General features: G+C 36.0%; 1 protein-coding gene across 22 annotated transcripts in view; it reads right to left on the bottom strand.

Annotated features, from left to right (window-relative positions):
* The window catches only part of RIMS2 (regulating synaptic membrane exocytosis 2), a 437,811-nt gene that overhangs the window by 339,201 nt on the left and 78,464 nt on the right, over nt 1–20,146 (bottom strand). For 11 of the 22 annotated variants that reach the window (XM_042868720.1, XM_042868731.1, XM_042868726.1 and 8 more), the window contains 2 exons: nt 18,739–18,949; nt 8,206–8,217 (listed from right to left, as the gene is read on the bottom strand). In XM_042868720.1, the coding sequence (XP_042724654.1) occupies nt 8,206–8,217; nt 18,739–18,949 (223 nt within the window). The remainder of the gene's footprint in view (nt 1–8,205; nt 8,218–18,738; nt 18,950–20,146) is intronic. The other 11 variants (XM_042868727.1, XM_042868721.1, XM_042868722.1 and 8 more) reach the window with 1 other exon arrangement.

Genomic DNA, 20,146 nt, shown 5'->3' with positions numbered 1-20,146 from the left:
AAACTAAGATTAGATAAAACTAAAAGAGAATTTAAAGCAGATTAAGAGAGACATTAAGAGAGACAAATTCCCTATGTAAGAGCAAAACCAATTCATCAAAATATATATAATCATCACGGTATTAGAGTTCACAAAGTTAACTCACGCTGAATGCAGACTACTAGACAGTTGCACATACCAGCCCTGCCTTGCAAAGCAGAGGAAAAACCATTCTAATCCTGTGAAAGATACCACACGTTACCTACCTAGAACTCTAAAAAAATCCAAATTGTTAACAATAATATCATCTTTCTTACTCACATGGCCAAGTATCTGAGAGCAAGAACACTTTAATTAACCAGGTCATGACTCTGAAGTTATGTAGCAATTACACTGAAACTGAAAGATGAACAGGTTAAATGAACACTATTAACAATGCTCAGGGAGTTTAAAAATTTAAAGGTAAATGGCAGGTCTGTTTGCACACACAGTAAACTAAAACTAAAACTCTAACTTCTCTTAATAATGACACATCTATGATTCTATCGCTACAAAAATACTCTAGGAACTTCTTTTACAAAATAACATTGTCCTCAACATCAACCAGGATTCCTGCTAATTTTGTTTGTGTGTTTGATTTACAAAACATAGGTGTGGTATTTTTTCTTGCATATCTAAAATGAAACAAAAAATTGTGAACTACAGTGAATTATTTCTTAATAAACTACCAACATTAGCACACATCTATTGACTGAAATTGAATTAGCTACCTGAAATCCAGATTTCTCCGTAGATCTCCTTGATGCAGAAGGAAGGCATCTATACAGTAACTCAAACCAAGGAACGTTTAATTTTCTTTGAAGTATAAATAGGAAGTATTTGAATATATCTTGTTTAAACACAGCATTTTCCACATTTATTTAAATTTTCTCCATAAATGCACTCAAGTCCAAGATCTGCTGAAATTGTCTACATAAAGTCATGCAAACTATGCTGAGTAACTGTCTTGCCTGTGCATCCAATATTTGATCTATCAATCAGCACATGTTCATCTTATAAACTCCTGTTTTTTTCAGAGCAAATCTAAACAGCCAACAAGCAGTAATAAACCAGGTGCAAGGATATTTCCACTTGATTCCTCAAACTATCAAAAAACCGTTCCATGAAGAAATTATCTAAATAAAGTTCAAAGAGTTCAAGAAAAAAAAAAAAAGAACAACACTGTGCAAGGTTGCTGCTTTACTCTTTCACTAGTAATGTCTTCATTATTTATATATATATATAGGCACTGGTTTCCAGCCACTGAAGCTGAATCTAGATAATTAAACATTTATAACATCCCCTGCTGTGCCATGATGTCTAACTGTGTCCAAAGAGTCCTAGGTGTGCTGTTACACACCTGGGACTGAAACAAGGAATGTGCTGAGCTACCTTTGATAAAGGTCTACACCTGGAACTTAATAGCACATGATATGGTTTCTGAATATTGCAACAGGTGGCGAATATAACTTAACTGCTCAAGAACTGTTTAGTCTTCTGGTTCTGGAATTGCAAATAGCTCTATTAATTGGAATGATAAAAATTACAACCAAAATGTATTTATGTGGAACAGTATCTATTTTTATTATGGTGTATTCATATATATTTTAAGACAAAACCATTTAAAGATATATTAAATAAAGAATTAAGTATTGTGGTTCACAGCCTGAAATCAGATTTCTAAGGTAAGAGAAATAACAAAGTGAAAGCCAGTCCCCAGAACACCACCAGGCGCCCTCTGAATCAGCTCTGATGCTTTTCAGGAATTTTGTGCCTTCTGAAAAAAAAAAAACAACACTTTCTCATTTCTACACTATAAAATTACATTACCATGTAATGTATGTGTACAGGACAGGGTTTATAGGAAAAATTAGAATCTTTTACACTGATTTTGGTAGGTGGAAAAATTATACACACTTTTAGGCACATATATTCTTCCTTAATAGCATATATATGTGTGTGTGTGTGTCTGTAAAAGGATTTTCACACCTATGTACCCACTGACTTTCTGTTTGACTTCATTCTTAAGTACATTCTTGAGCACATCAGAGTATGTTCTCCAAGCACAGAGCTAGCTATAGCAGAGCATAATCTCCCTGTTCCTTTATTGTGATGACCTACACAGACAGTATTTCAGTATGGCAGTAAGGTTGTTAAAGTTAACAACACACTGGAAGAAATGTAATTAAGAAAGAGACATTTGTGTGTTAATTTAGCCATCACTACTAGTTGTTTAGTGTGTGTGCTCTTCAGAATTTCAGGCAAGTTTAAATCTGCAGCTTTAAATAAGATGTACTTATACTGACCATATTTTTTGTAGGTAATGTTGTGATAATCTTGAAAATACTGAAAATTAGAAGCTATATAGCATATTTCTGAGTAAAGAACATGATTTTACTGTAGAGCAACTTCTACAAATACAAAAAAATCAAAGAGTATTTAAAGATATTTATGAAGAAATGTAAAGGTATTTACATATATTCATCTTTTGCAATACAAGAAACAGAAGATAGAAAAACTAGCTTTTCATTACTGTGTTTGTTAAAAGCACCTTCTGTTACTGCAGGTACACTCCATAGTGATGAAGGAAACAAGAGTGACTCTGAACACAATAAGATAAAGGAGAGCAGCTTAGACAAATGGATACATGAGAAATAGTATCAGAGGACACCCTAGGATAACTGGCCTAAGACAAGAAGGCCTACATTGCCAACTCTCTGAATTACTTTTAGAGATCCCAATCTGAAAGACAACACTCAGGAAAACAACACTGAGGAAAATAATTAAGCTTCCTGTAGCTGAGAGACGTCCAACCTTAATAATTAGCAATATAGGAGACTTTTGTCAAAAGTACTTTCAATCTAGGAAACACCCTAATTGTTTCATCAAATCTCTTTGCAAAAAACGTTTGGGGCCCTTTTTTCTCAAATTTCAGTAAGGAAGAAATCAACATCTTTGTCTTAAAATATCCCTCAGAGTGTGTACAGCCTGTGAAAAGCTCAGTGAGACCCAGAGTTTGTTTCTTGGTAAGACACAAAGGTCAGAGTCGAGCACCATGAACAAGCAAGAGTTAACCCAAGCAGGTAATGGCAAATAGCAAGAAGGAGTGCAAGGAACAAGCCATGATTTCTACAAATATTTGCCCCATCTGGGCAATCCCAAGTGATAAAGTTGCAGGGCACTCTGAAGGCAGAGACATGCAACACAGATGGTACAGAAACATGAGGACACCTGGCAGGGCTCAGGACCTGTTTGGAAAGGCAGAATTAAAATGAGAGAAGCTTTCTCTCCTGTTAGCGGTTCAAGTGAAATTTTCACAGAAGGCTGGAAGCACCCTCACAACCACTTCGGTCATTGCTGACTGGGATAAAAATATTCATTACTCTGGAAAACATCAAAGGAAAACTAAGGAATACAAAGTATTATTTGCAGTAAGACACAGAGGGAGAACAAGGCCCAATGTTAATTGCTTTTGATCTTTTATAATGTAATCTTACATAGCACTGTTTTATGAGGCTACATTGCTAAAAATGGCTGCTGTTGTCTGAACTCTGTCTAGAAATCTCAAAAATGATTAAATCTTGATTTAATAATTAAAGCTCAAATAAAACTCCAAAGTCACACCTATTACTAGGGGAATTAGCCTGGAGAGATACTGAGTAACAATGCTTGATCCTGAATTTGACGAAAGCAGTCTTTGAGACAATTTCATCCAAAAAAATCCTGAAAGGTCTGAAGACTGGTAAAGCCTGAGGATTTCATTTTCAAAGACAGGTTATTTGTCTGTCTTTAAGTATTTTAAAATGCATACATTACAAAGATTGAAGACCAACTTCAAGCAAAGTGTTAAACATTCTACCCATTCTACGCTGTAGAGAAAGACAAAACAAGGAGGAAGCTCCCTAGTTTTGCTTCTGAAGTTTATCCTCTACAGAATCATAAGCAGTTCTGTTGAAGGCATTCATTTACCTGTAGCAGTTTATAACAGACTGCCTAAAAACAACTTCCTGAACCTGCTAAAAGAGACGAAAGAGCAGAAGTAGTATCAGATTCTCTCTATGCCGAGCTTCTAACTTGCCAACTTCACATCATAAGCTTTCTGATTATGCAGAAATATAGCTTAGAAAAGACAATCAATTCTTCAAGCTTGAGTTACAGATCTGCATTAGTATATATAACACTAATACCTAATTGTTCAGTCTTCCCACTTTCTCTGGTGGACTCCAGATCAGGTTCCTGTTTCATCACTGCCCACCCTGGAGACAATTTTTTCTAGTATGAAGGTGGCTACATGAAATTACGGAGACATTTCCTCTCAGTAGCAGGAGTATAAAGGATCCATGGTATCTTTAAAGCCTCTCTTCTTTCGATTTTAAAAAATGTCTTCTCCATACACTGCACTCACATAGATACCATCTTTTTTGCTTCAGCTGACTCTAGCTTTACAACAATCAGCAATGGCATCCTAACTTCTGAGATGAGAGAGAAAACAGAATTCATTACCAGCTACAGACACCGTCTAATTCAGAATGAGATTTCCACTCTCCTTCAGTCATGCAGCACTGACTTCAACATTATTTGTCGCAAATAATATTTCCACGTAATTAAGATGGAGCTAACTCAAACCATAAAAGCTGGTCTTTTATCTCTGTGCCTGAAACAGTCATTAAAGAAGGAAAAAGAAAATAAGCCCTTGAAAAGCACAGACTGATGTATCTAAACCATAGAGATTTTTAAAGCTCTGAGGAGCCAGACACATGACCAGCAAAAGGAATCTACATCAGAAGGAACCATGTTTTCTCTTGCTAGCTGTTTCCAAAACCTTCCTTTAAGATGACTTCACCTGTTTTCCCTAGAAATATCTATGACAACTTTAAAGCCAAGTTATATAATATATAATTTTGTTTAAATACAAATTCAGTCAAAATTAAAATATTCATTACTTCATTTCCTAATATTTGCAGTGAAGATCCATTTTTCACCTACTGTTGCACTCCTTAGCACCTCAGCTTTTTTAATCAGACCTTTCAAGAGTTTCAGTGATATAGCTATACACTATCACAGCTAGTGGAAATGCTCCTTTTAATAACATTATTTGGCTAGAAATTGTAAAAATTTAAGTAGGAGGTCAGAGATCCAGAAGATCTTAAATTTATCTTAAATCTACATAAAGATCTTATATATATATATATATATATAAGGTATATATAACATCTTATGTAGATATAATATATACCATATATATATTATGTATATATATAAGGTACATATAAGATCTTTATGTAGATATATCTTATGTAGTTATAAAAACATAAACATCTACATAAAGATCTTATATATAAGGTCTACATAAGATCTCATATATACCTTATGTAGACCTTAAATATCTTATGTATATATCTATATATAATTTTATCCGGCGCTCTAGATTGAATTTGTCACTCCTATAGTTACTAAATACAAATAGGACTCTCTTAAGAAATTCCAATTCATAGAACCAAGAATGGCTTGGGTTGAAAGGGACCTTAAGGACCATCCAGTTCCAACTCCCTGGCATGGACAGGAACACCCTCCATTACATCAAGTTGCCCAAAGCCCCATCCTGACCTTGAATGCCTCCAGAAATGGGACATCCACAGTTTTTCTGGGCAGCCTGTGCCAGTGCCTCACCATCCCCACAGTAAAGAATTTCTTCATAATAGCTAACCTAAGCCTAAGCATTTTTTGTTTAAAGCCATTCCTCCTTGTTCTATCACTAAGTGCCCTTACAAAGGGTCTCCCTAAAGCCTTCCTGTAACCCCTCTTAGGTACTGAAAAGGAGCCAGAGAAGTTCTCCAGGCTGAATGAGCACAAGTCTCTCAGCTTGTCTTTGTAGGAAGGGTGCTCCAGACCTTCCAACATCACCATGGCCTCCCCTGTACCCTTTCCAGTAACACCACGTCTTTATTGTACTGGGGGCTCCAGCACTGAAGACAGTAATTCACACTTCCTCTGAAAGGCTAACAATGGAAAACAAAGGATAACCAGTAATATCAAGGATTCTTTGCATGTGTAACATACAAGTAAATGCTGTACATATTTTTTTAAATCCTATTTTTATTGAGATACCTGCTTTGACTACCTGCAAAGAATGTACCAATACTTTTAACCATGCTAACATCACTAAAATAGAAAGATCACTGTTATCCTTACTTCACAATATCTGTAGTCAAGACAACTATGACCTGTAACATGTTCTTTCTTCCTTCTTAACTCCTAAAACCTTCATTTCAAAAATCAGCAGAACCAGACATTACCTAAAGCAAATTGAGACATGACTGTTACTCATGGTGAAACCTGACTAATTCATCAGCTGTAGAAATTCCTGTGTCTTTCCTCCTAAACAGAGGTAGGCAGAAAAACTAGATAATCATATAACATTATTGCTATAATTCCTTTACTCTTCCCCTTCACTCCCAAGAGACTGTAGGATTTGATACTGCTACAATACAGAGTATTGTATTGTATTGTACAGAGTATTATGGACACTAGTTGTTAGATTGACTATGGGAACACCATGAACATGCATCAATTCCTTACAATATTACACTGAGAGGAATTGACTCTTCAAGGAGACTCTTCTATTAAACCACCTTCTATCAGGTCCCCCTGGGAGCCTTCTCTTCTCCAGGCTGAACAGCCCCAGCTCTTTCAGCCTGTCCTCATATAGGAGGTGTTCCATCCCTTGGATCATTTTTGTGGCCCTCCTCTGGTTGCGCTCTAACAGGTTCACGCCTCTCCTGTACTGAGGACTCCACATCTGGATGCAGTACTCCAGGTGAGGCCTCACCAGTGCAGAGTAAAGGGGCAGGATCACCTCCCTCAACCTGCTGACCACACTTCTTTTGGTGAAGCCCAGGATATGGTTGGCTTTCTGGGCTGCAACGGCATATTGCCAGTCATGATATCCAGCTTGCCATCCACAAGTGCACCCAAGTCTTCCGTAATCCTGTAACAGACTGGGGGACCCCTGTGTTCCATCACAAAGATCACATATGCCCTTGTAAAAACACATCCTAAATAGTAACAACAGCAAGCGATTTACAGCTTTCCACAATGTATTTCTCAGTGATAAATGCAAGTTGAATGTGAGCCTTGACAATGTCACCAGTAGGAAACAATATCCTATTTACTGCAGTAAAAGACTGTGCCACATAAACATTCACTGAATGCTTACGAATGCTGAAGAATTTCTTCAGTTCATACAAGAACCTACTCTCCAAGCATTGTAGGGCAAGTTTCTGCAATTGCAATTCCTATTAGAATACATTCGAGATTTTTGTGAAAGAGTAGATTGACATCAGCACAGGTAGCTTTCTTGATTCTAATTTTTGAAAATTACATTTAAAATGTAAAATACTGAAATGTACTCCAGATTATTCTCAAATTCATCTTTATACTACCTTTCCTAAACATATATAAAAATAAAATCAAATTAAAATATTGACTTTAGGTATAATATTAGCAGAACAGTGTCAGTGACATGCATAACTTCTGACATTATTTCAACATTATGCTTCATACGATATGTGCACTACATTTTTTTGAATGCCTACTGACCATTAATGTTAAAAATAATGTGTATTTGTGGATTCCTCTAAGTTTTTGCTAGCATATTTCTAAATGTTAAGACTTTTTCTTAAAACTTACTGCCATCTTATTGCAACTAAAAACCAAAACTGAATTACTGTGCTACAGAAACTAAAAACATTGCATACACATCAGCAATACACATATTGATATCATAGGAGGCAAAAGTGACTCAGTTTATGGCACTGTGATGAAATTCATTTGCATTTTTGTATGCAAAACACCTACTAGACCATTTCCTACTTTTTCCTTTTTTTTTTTTTTTTTTTAAATTGTGCACATATCATATTGCAAAACTAAAGGAAAGGTAGGAGCATGCTCAGAAAAGCTGCAAACAGAGAGGAATATCATGCATCACATCCACAACAACTCAGACTGTAACTAAGTTATCTGAAAAGCAGGTAAGCCTTTCATGACAAATAATTGCTTTCATTTTAATTATAGTAACTCCCCTTGCCTTCAGCAGGAATTACACCTGTGTAAATGAAAGCAAATGTAGGCCAGGAAATAAGTCTACCCATAAAAGAAAAGGACTTTAGATAGAAAAAAGGCTCTAACCACTTTGTCCTCCTGGAGTTCACATCCACGAAAGCAAGAAAAAAAAGGACAAAAAAGACAAAGAGGGAAAGAAGTCACTTTGATTTTGAAAGCAAGCAGCAGTATTTGTTAGTAAATAAATGAACAAATGTCAAAATTAATATATATCGTTCTTATTTCCCATAATGGCAAAGATGATCTATTAAAAATATTCTATTGTAATAATTTTCTTAATTTGTTGAGTAAAATTGAGTAGATTTTACGCATGAAAGAAAATAAAATATTTGTACAAGGAAAGTTCCACAGAGAAAACAGTTTTCATAAAAATAATTTGGAGTCATCTCTATTTTACCTTAATTAAACAAATGGGGCATGTCATACAAAGGATGCAGAATTTATCTCCACATGTCTGAGACACCAGTGTTGCAAATGATTAGCGTGCATCAACCCTTTGCACTTGCACTGAGTCCAGAGAGGTGGTGGATTTCTGTATACTACAGACAGACTGAGGATATGCATAATGGCATAACAGCACGTTTGTTACTCTGTAGGTCTTCAAAATTTCAGAGTTTTAAAGCACAAAGACACAAGAGTTTTTCACAAGGGTTCACTGCATGTCATATCAGGTCTATATTACACTCTTTTCATATTCAAATACAAATATTCCCATTTATTATTATTTTCCTTGGAAGAACCGTATTTCAGGAGTTTATAATTGCAAATGGAATAATACTTCAGGAAACAAAATTATTCAAAATAATAATTCAGTCAAAACTATATCCCATTTTTGCAAATGATGGTGAATAATGTATAAATGAGCAGTATTTTCTGGTACCTCAATTTCACATGCCAGTACAGAGATTAAATCTAGGCATGCAGATAAGCATTTTGCCTAGTTAAAATAAAACTGCTCACCAAGAAAGGGTGACAACACGTTCTATGCTTTGTTATTCAGATACCCATATGACATGTAACTTTGTGCTCCTGTGCTATTGAAGTTTCAGGTTCCCCCCCCCAACACCAGTGTTATATAACAAACAGGAGAGAACACAGCAGAAGCCAGCTAGGACAAACAGGAATAGAGTACACAAGGAGTTGAGGGAGGGAGGCTTGCTTTGCCTAAAGAATCGGGTGGGATGAGTGGGGCAAGAGAGGAACTATTTGCAATCTTCAACTACATAAATTTGAACTATAGAGAAAACAAAGTCAGAATTTTTCTTGAAGACGCACAACTAATGGACAAAATGCTACAAAAGGTGGGTTGGACAGGATGTAAGAGGAAAAAGCCTGAGCAGTTGATAAGCACTGAAAGAGTTTGCCAAAAGAAGTTAGAGAAGCTGCAGACTTTCACAACTCACTTCAATGAAATCCTGAGAAACCTGGTCTAATTGTGGATGTAAACCTGCTTGGAGCAGGAGACTGGCCTACCTCAACACACCCCATCTGACTCAATTTGATCTCATGTGCAGTGGCTTTAAATTCAGAGCATTTTCAAACATGCTACAGTTTTTAGTGGTCTTCTGAACTAAGCTCTGCAATGAGTGGCAGGAGATGTTTTGAATGGAAATACCCAGTGTATAAATATCTTCTGAAGAAATACTTCTACTATGCAAGCAGAGCATAATCCATAACTAGGTGTCCTCAGCACAGAGGCTAAGAAATTTTTGAAACAGTGTCTGTGGAACTTAGTTCCTTTCTTGGAAAATGTCTCTCCTCTGCAGGAAGAACTAAGTAACAGCACAGAAGAGCAAAAGAATCAGTGTCCACGTCTGCAGTTTAAGGATTCAATTTTAAACACAAGAACTTGGCAAAATCATATAAATTCCTAAAAGATACAGTAGACAAAACAGAAAATAATGACAAAGATTTTAAATACATGAAACTGAAGAAAAAAGCAAAGGTAGCATTTTAACACAAAAATGAGAAACAGAAACGACGACATTTAAACTAAAAAATAGAAACATTTAAAAAAAAAACAATGAATGAGAAATGTAAATAGCAAATAGAAGAGGTTAAAATTACACAGATTTAAAAAAAGAGACAAGGCCATTAGGAAAATAAACTTCAAGATGAAAACTATCCTTATTATTTGTGTTTGGTTATTTACCATATAGCTTAACTTACCGTTCTACCTACTTAGGCTGACTGGGCCTTAAAGCAGAACTGTCTGTTTCTAGCACAGTCCTTCATATCGTAATAACTTACAAAATCCTGCTCTCTGCCTTCAGTTTTTCATAATATCCACTGCATCAATATTCCTGAAGTTTTAAAATAGACTATAAAGAAGAACTGCGCCATCTCAAGAAATTGGTTAGAAACAGTGCTATTCTGAAGTGTTCCTGATAATCTGCACTGTGCAGTACCCATAATTTGGTCACTGGATGACAAGTGGTGCTACATGCAATGTTCCCCTCAGACACACACTGAAGCATGGGACAAAAGGTTGCTGAATCTCTGCTCCTGAGGATTCCAGGCTCATTTGGATAAAGACCTCAGAAAACTCCTGCAATTCAACATTCTTTGAGCAAGAAGTTGGATGAGATGATTTCCAGATGATTTAGAGATCATCTCCAATATTCAGTGATAGCTCATCCTCACTCATTAAAAAAAAAAAAAAAATCTACCTATATTAGCCTTTTTCAATAGCTTTTACCTACATAAAATGCTCTTGTATGTATTTAAACATTCCGCTTTGTCATCAATATGACTTTCTTTCCCTATTTCATCTCTATTCCAAAAAGAATGACTAGTGTAATTTATAGTGTCCTGACTATTTTTATGCTGTTCTGGTATGATCTTCCACTCAATCCAAATTGAAAATGATAATTATATACAGAAAAATTTTAACTGCTAAATATTCTAACAGTCTCCTGCAAATGCACAGACAATCTGCCCCTCTTCATATTGCGAATTATGTTCTAATCTACTTTTTCCACTCAGTTTTTGCCTAAAATACAAGGATTTTTAAAACACTTCAAAGTAGAACCGTAAAGTAAATTCATACAAGAAAATTCCGTTAATAAGACAACAAATAATCCAGTAATAGAAAAGTATTAGAAATAAATTTCATAGACAGAAACAAACTCTCACAGTAACACCAATATATACATAAATATTTTATATATAAATATTATATATATAATATATAATACATAAAATAATATATATAATATAAAATATTTTAACATATAGATAAGAGAAGATAGTTTAAGAGCTTTGAGACAGCTTTTCTAGTTATTACTTCCAGGCCAGTAGATTCTAATGTTAGAAACTACAGGCTCATATATATTGATCTGGTAACACTGTTCTATTTCAACACAGTCTCATTTTGCCAAATCTTCATTTGTGTTCAAGAATTTCCAAAACCCGAATTGAATGATAGAAGAGAGCAAATGAATGCTAAACGCATCCTAAGAACGTATGCAAGGAGTACACAACTATTCATCTTTCCTAAAAGCTCATTATAGGATATATATTTCTCAAAAATTTGCAGTACAGAATCAGAGAATGGCTTGGGTTGGAAGGGATCTCAAAGATCAGCAAGTTCCAACCCCCTACCACAGGCAGGGTTGCCAGCCACTAGGATAAGTACTAAATCAGTTTGCCCAAGGCCCCATCTAGCCTGGACTCCAGGGACAAGGCATCAACAGGTTCTCTGGGCAGCCTGCTCCAGCATTCACCACTCAAGTAAAAAAATTCCCCGACATCTAACCTAAATCTCCCCTCCTTTAGTTTAAAACCATTCCCCCTTGTCTGCTCACTATCTTCCCCTTAAAAAAGTTGATTTCCCTTATATTTATATCCCTTTAAATATCAGAAGGCCACAATAAGCTCACCTCACAGCCTTCACTTTTCCAGGCTGAAGAAGCACAGTTGCATAATGAAGAGTCTCAAACACTTCAAAATAAGTTTTCCAATGGAAATTGGTTTGAAGGAATATAAGACTCCAAATCTTCTTACCCACACTATAATGTATGAATCACAACAGATGCACAAGACTTGCTTCAGACAAAAATCTACCTATCTGGTGAGACTTTCAGGATGAAGTTTCTTTTCTGAATCAGGCTATGAAATATAAACAACTGTGAAATTAAAGACAAGAAATCATCCTTCACTAGATACTTAGGACTAACTCTAGCTTCTCAGCCACATGCCCGATGTTGATACAAAACACTAAACACACACCAGTAGAATAAAAATAGTGGCAAGACAGATCATATGAGAGACAGACATTTTGATAGCAAAGTTAATTAAGAAACTATTCAATCCAGTTCTCAAAGAACAGATACTAAAAATGTAACAAATCAGTCAAACTTTGAAGATAAGTATTCCATTTCATGGAGAGAATGCACATACATTTTAATAACAGTTTTGTTGAAAAAGGCCTTATCTCCATGAATAATCTGAGAAAATGACTAGAATTCCATCCCACGTTAAGGAGAAAAGCACAATAAGTCATTCAAAAGAATCAGTTGGAAGATGCATCTGGTATATGACTGGGTACACCAAAGCCACGCTTCCAGAAAGTATTTTTTCACTTTAAGTGCAAAGCTATCAGTTTGCCTAAAGTTACTGATTCTTTACTGTGTCAGCTTCATAATAATCTCTTAAATTTTTGAAAGCCTTGAAACAATGAAGAGTTCAAACATGCCCAGGCAATTATCTGCTGTTTGATATAATTCAAAACAGCTACCAAGTGAAAATAATCCAAAATAATCAAATGAATAACAGAACTAGTTTCTGTAGTTATTACAATATCAAATTATAATATCAAAGTTTCTATTAGAATCACTTCTCTTTTTTTGTCTGAAAAAATAATCAAGAAAATCTGTGGTGTTGATGTAGAAATGCAACATCTGGGTGTCAGTTCTGCATCAGTTTGCAAGAGAAGTGACTGAAGATCCAGAAGGCTGTGCTTCCATTCAGCAAGATCCAGGCAGGTTGAAGAGCTGGGCAGAGAGGAACCTGATGAGGTTTAACAAGGGCAAAGGTAGAGTTCTAGGGAGGAATAGCTGCACGCATTCATACAGGTTTAGGGGCTGATCTTTGAAAAAGCAGCTCTGTGGAGAAGGATCTAGGTGCCCTGTTGGACAACAGGGTGACCAGGAGGCCACAGTACATCCCTCTGACCAAGAAGGCCAATGGTATTCTGGGACTTAAAAACAGTGTGGCCAGCAGGTTGAGGGAGGTGATTCCCCCTCCTCTCTGCCCTGATGAGGCCACATCTGGAGTACTGAGTCCAATTCTGGGCTACTCTGTTCAAGAAAGTCAGGGAACTACCAGACTAACTCAGCAGAGGGCTACAAAGATGATAAGGGACCTGGAGCACCTCCCCTATGAGGAAAAGATGAGAGACCTGGAGATGTAAAGCCTGGAGAAGACTGAGAGCGGATCTTACCAACATTTACAAATACATGAGGGGCAGGAGTCAAGACGATAGGGTAAGGAACCTTTTGGTGGTGCCCAGTAACAGGACAAGGGAAAGTAGGAACAAACCGGAACACAGAAGTTCCATGCAAACATGAGAAAAGAACTACTGTGAAGGTGACAGAGCACTGGAACAGGCTGCCCACAGAGGCTGTGGAGTCTCTTCTCTGGAAAGACTCAAAACCCACCCAGGCATTTTCCTGAGCAACTTACTGCAGGAAACCTACTGTAGCAGGGGCTTAGGCTGGATGATCTTCAGAGGTCCCTTTCAACACCTACAAAGCTGAGAAGGTCTCACAGTTCAAAATGACTGCTGTACAAGCTTCTAATCTCAGTGCTGTATGCAGCAAAAGAGCTCAGTTTTTCTGAGTTGTGCTGTCTAGGTGCAGGCAATGCCAGTAGCCTACCAATAGCCAAAAGCAGGGCACAAAGGAAGACACGAGCCAGGTCATGCTTCCACCAACAGAATTCTGTCCCACAGCCCCAGGTAAGGAAAGTAGGATACAGCTCAACAGGTCATGGAGATGAGGCAGAACAAAGGCCAGCCAGGAAGCCAAGCCTACAGACGCAGGTCAGCAAGGGGCACAGACAGACAGCGGCATGGAGGTGAGTACCCAAGCTGTAAAGCAGCTCCCAAGCAAAACAGTGCCCCTTGGAGCCTCTGAGGGCTCCTTCTCATGCAGCCTTCCTAGGCAGCTGATCCCAGATTTGACTATGGCATTAACACTGTTGTTCTCATATACCATGATCAGATTTCAGATGTGCTGGAGGTTTCTAGTGTACTGATAATATGCATGTCATGTCTTTTCTAGAGAAACGCAGAACCAAGCCATTTTTTCTGAAAAAAAAAAAAAAAAACCAACTTATTTGAAAGTGACAGGAAATCACTGCAATTGTTCTAAGTCCCAGTGACCTAGAAATCCTGATATTGGCATTAATTGGAACTAATTCTTTGTTCCCTGCTAACAGAATGAAATAAATTACATTTTCTGACTGCTTATGGATGGTCTGCACTGTACATCCTGCAGTTAGAAATGCATTTGCTCAAAGAACTTGATGGTTTTCTGAAGAAAAAAAAAAAAGAAAAACTAACAGCCTCAGAGAAGTAATCAAAATGCAAATCTTTCAAAGAACCAGAGGGAGCTGAAGAATTTTCCTACTTAAACTTCATGTATTTCGAACGCATTTGTAGGTTCCTGTCAAACAGCTGAAAATCTCTTGATGTTCAGAGACAAAGAGAGAAATGTTTCAGCAGCTGTAATGGGTAGTAGGTTGCCCAACATCCTAAAAGGAGGTATTTACCACATTTCAAATTACGTTTTCAGACAAGTATTGTTTTCTTTCTCTACAAATTAAATGTTAGTTTACTGAACTGGCATTTTGAGCTGCTGAAATGTATATTCACTACACAGTTTTATCTATCTGAAAGTAGTGTAAGTTCAACATTTTAGCATTCAAATTTCTTAGCTGCATAAAACTCATTCTACTGTTTACTGTCTCATTCAGTGTGCATTTCTCTGCAAATAAAGTGCGTCTTGTATATCAGTAGAACCTTATCACTATGGATTGTTATTTGATTTATTACTTCTGATAGAATTTGAATCAATGTGAAATTGTTCAAAAAAGTAAGTGGTGCCATTTAAAGTTCCCCTACCTTCATGAAATTTAACTTCCCCACCCTGGTCGAACACTCACTAATGTAGTAAGCAAGGGCACAGAAGCAACAGTAGCACCATAATCATTATTCTGTTTCATCTAGAAAGAACTCACATATAGTTACAATTTTTGTACCACACTGACTTAATTTTAATGCCTTTTTTTGAGGCACTGTATCTAAATTGAAAAAGGAATAAATCACCAAACCATTCTGAGACCCCTAACTTGATTCTTTGTGCAAAACACCTTCCTGCACAGCTTTATATGCAGGTATATCTGTAAAGCAGACTGGAGTCCTGGAGGACAAATCACACATTCTTATCTTCACCTTGTTATCTGTATTTAAAAATACTACTGCTCTTCTTACTAAGAATTTTTTTTTGGCATTTTAATATGAGCCAAAAATTATATTAAGAATAAAATTCTTTGGACTGCTTGTTTTGAGAATTTACAAAAAATCATTACCATCCCATCACCTCCAAGTACTTTATTAATTCAGACAAAGCCAAATAAATGTTACATACACCCTGTCATTGATTACAACAAAAAATACTAACATGAGAGAGCAAAATAAAAGTGTAACAATTTTTCAAACTCATATTCTTATTTTATTCCTATATGTATTCATAGTGCAAAATTTTAAAAGATTAAGCAAGAGAACAAAGGTTTGTTTGTACAATGAAAGATCAGAAAGAAAAAAAGGCAAAGGTTCAGTCTAAGAACAAACTAACAAAAGGAACAGTCAAAAGGGTGAAATGCTTGCAGGAAACACAAAGATTCTTTAAGAAGTACATTACACAACATCCAAAGAAGACATGTAAAATATGTCTAAAAACATCTATGTTCAAAAGAACAAAGAAATAAATCAGATACAGCTAACACAGGAAGCTATTAACAAGTCATCCTGCAAGAAGGTGAAGTAGTATTCAGTAAGGAAAATGAAAAAGAATGAATTCTTATAAGCTACACTAAGGTGGATTCAAAACTAATTTTGTGAAATAATGTGTATAGGCATAAAAGACATCAGCAATTTAGACTGAGTCTAAATTAAATATTTTGGTTTCTAAATTAAATATTTTGGTTCATTTTGATTACAAAGACTTACTCTAGAATCTCACTTTATATAAAGTGACCCAAACCGATCTTTCAGAAAAATGATCTACAAAGTAAATCAACAAAACAAAACTAATTATTTTTCAAAAAAAGCAGATTCTGTAATCAGTCTAAAACATGTCAAGCATAAAACATGTAACTACTGACTGAAAAATAGTCTCACATTGACAAGATGAATAAGAAGAAAGAGTGAGGCCAGTTTAAGACTTTGAGAGTGTGATCACCTAATAGACACGTGAGCCTGACATCCCCACTGCACCAATCTGTGGAAGCCAAAATACAGAATAAAATTAGAAAGTATTTGAATAGATTATAGTAAAATATAGGGGAAAAAAGCACTAGTAACAGGAAGTCATGGCTGTTACATTTACTACAATTTCTTCTAGAAGTCACTGAGAAAGTGAGTAAATGGAGTTTGTTGATATAGCCGTGTTGGCCTTCCAAGCTTTTGAAGAATTTCATCTACCATGAAACAGGACTAAATAAAGTCAAGAGAAAACTTAGCTGGTTTAAGACAAAAATAAATTAACAGGAACAAATGGTCAGTACTTTTTAACTGAGAGCTTTCTCCAGTGAAGACCCACAGGGAATCTGTCTAGAGATGATCTTTCCAGCATGTTCATAAATGATCAAGAACAGAAGGCATGAGAGCCAGAAAAGTTTATTTATTATACTAAATTATTGACCATAGTAGTAGAAAAATGCCAACTGAGAGGAACTGCAGAACAGACTCAATAGTGAATGTGGAAGTGGCCTTACAGAAAGAATTAGATTGTAAGCAATGGAACAAATGACCTAAGAGGGTATAAAAGAATCTGGAGACTTGTCAAGATAAGTTAGACAAATATCTGCCAAGTTTATACAATTCTTCCTGAGAAAGGTCTCTTCCAACTCAAAACAACGTCTTAAACATCTCATAAGGAAATGATGCATTCCTCCTAACATTCTCTTTCTTTGACTCTTAATATAACGACACAAAAAAACTGCCCTGATTGCTTTTATAATCAGATGGAACTAGTTCAGGAATTATTATCTCTCTGATTAATAGTTACACAGTTTAGTTGTAAAAGCAATAATATGTAAGTTTACTCAAGGTAAAAGTTTCAATAGACTTTTAAAGTGACTTTAACAAAATCTGGTCATACCAAGGCATTTTGAGAGATTTATTCATAATCTCAGTTTCTTTAATCATAAGCAAATAGATTATTTTCTACTCTGTCAATCAAAACTTCAGCCCATTATTTAAGCCTCCTTGGACGAAAAAAAGCATAACATTGTCGCCTCCCTTCCAACAGATTAAGACAGTAACTATAGACTGCAATGAATCTATCACAGAAAAAAAAAGATTTGTGGAAATAAATGGTATTGACAAATGATTATGTTAATAAATAAATACATGATTGTGTTGATTTACAAAATACGCATTTCCACAAAAAACTACTATGAGTTTTGAGTAGCCAAGAATATTCTACAAATATCTGCCTGAGTCTGGTAGAGGCATCTAAAAGATGTGAACATTATCTGAAGGACTGAATAAACTAATTTCAGAACAGAAGTTCTCCATGATTACCTCAGTCCTGCTGAATGTTTCATTCCATGACCAAACTTCTTAAAAGTTCAGTTTGCTCTTCTACTTATTCTTACCTAATAAACCTGTAATGCCAGCTGTAAATCTGTACTGTTAGTGCATTGAATTTTTTGTACGAAGCAATACCTCCTATTTTATTATGTTGCTCCACAATGTCGGAGGCAAATGTTGGTGGTAAGGCAGTAGAGGTTGAACCTTTTTACCAATATTCCATTACATATCATTGCCATGTAACAGATGGCATCATACTGCATCTTACAAGGAAGTGTGGGTGAAGTAAAAGTGTGGAGTTGAATTGCTTCATGCGGAAAAAGTGGCATCCACTGACATTCATCAATGCTTGCTGAATGTTTATGGAGACCAAAGAGCAGATGTGAGCACAGTGAGGTGGCGGGTGGTGCATTTCAGCAGTGGTGACAGATGTGAAAGACAAGCCAAATTCTGGATGGCCATGCCAATATTCACAAGCATAGCATGCAGGCTCTTGTTCATTGCTGGTGAACGCAAAGTCAATGCAAAGTTAATGATGGTGACCAAGCTGAAAAATAGTGTTTTGTAGCTGAGAATTTGCACTATTAAACTGTGTTATTGCACTCTTTATATCTGCTGTTGTTTCCATAGAAATAAATAGGAGGCATTACTTTTAGAACAATCTATGTAGATATCATTTCCTCCTTAAGGGAAATCTGTTTCAGTAATTAGCACACTTAAGCAAGGAATAAAAGATACTGAGGTCTGAATTTTGTTGCTAGATTTTCATAACTCCGTACCTTATTTGACCGTAAAGATACTCTTCCTCCACAGCGCGCACAGAATTTAGTTTGGCAATATGAACAGTTATGGCCACAGCCATCAGCAAATTTTGTTTTGTGGCAGATGCCACAGGTTGGGGCATCACCCTTCTGCTCCTGCTGCTGCTGCGATTCTTCACCCATCTTCTTTACTTGCTCCTTATACATTTCGAACTGCTGATGTAATTTTCTGCAGAAGAAAAGAGATCATTAACAGTTGTTTGGTTTTTTTTGTTGTTGTTGTTATTTATGCTTACAAATACTTCACAATCACTAAATTGCAATCAACTTCAGAACACAAATCTGAGAGAAACACGTTTCACTTACGGTGCTTCAGAAGCGTAACTTTTAAGAACTACTTTCTTTCCAATTGAACTGAACTCAAGGTGGTTACCCAAAACTGATAACATACAGCACACATTCTAGCTGTTACAAAAAGAAGTAACTTTGCTTTAGGATGTGACCAGTTGTGAACTGCAAATACAATTGGAGGAAATACAGACTGAGTGATTCAAGAGCCCACAGCACTAGATAAACTGGTTAGGAGCAGGAAAAAAAAATCTCATTCTTCCAAGTACATTTTTACATAATTCCATCAGACAGATGCAAGTATATTTTGGTAAATTACTTATCCAAAAACACTGCACAGTGTAATTATTCTGCAATGCTTTGCCAATTATTTTTCAAGCATTGGGCACAACCCCAAGCCCGTAACAAGTTATCACAGTTAAGCAAGTAATTTATTAATCTTCATTTAAGCCATTCACTTATTTAAATAAGGACTATCATCTCAAGCCAAAGACAGAAATACTACTTTAGGCATAAAAACTAGGGACCATAGTTTAAAATTCACGTACACACACAAAAACCCCACACACGTTCTGCTTTCTATTTCCAGAGGACTAGGGGCACATTCATAATCAACAATTATGTGCATACTTCAGACATGCTACTTTATTTTGTGATCCCATAATCATCAAATTTCTACATATGATAGTTAAACTGCCTTGCTATGATAAAAGCTATAAAAAAACTGTGTCTTTTACAGCTTTTTTTCTTGAAGCCTCTATTTCTGAAGGTAAAAGATATCACAGGAAAAAAAAATTCATTATAGGAAGTTAATTTTTAGTACCTATGGTTGCTGAAAAAGAGTGGAAAATGTGACATAGTATAAGAAATTCAAACACAAAGAGAAGACAAAAAACCTTTGACTTTATTTTTATCCCTGTGATTCAAAGGAGCCTGTGTCCTGAAGGTTAACTCGTTAGTATGGAACTCAACCCTCTTCATTTTGCTAATTGAGACTAATGTAGTCTAAGCACTTTCTTTAGTCCTCTATGCAGATACAAATACAACTAAAAAAAAAAAAAAAAAAAAAAAAAAAAAA

This window comes from Lagopus leucura, unplaced genomic scaffold (assembly GCF_019238085.1).
Source record: "Lagopus leucura isolate 7727_CA_CO unplaced genomic scaffold, USGS_WTPT01 Super-Scaffold_100002, whole genome shotgun sequence".
In the NCBI taxonomy this organism is placed as follows: Eukaryota; Metazoa; Chordata; class Aves; order Galliformes; family Phasianidae; genus Lagopus; species Lagopus leucura.
This window is presented reverse-complemented; position numbering and strand designations above follow the sequence as displayed.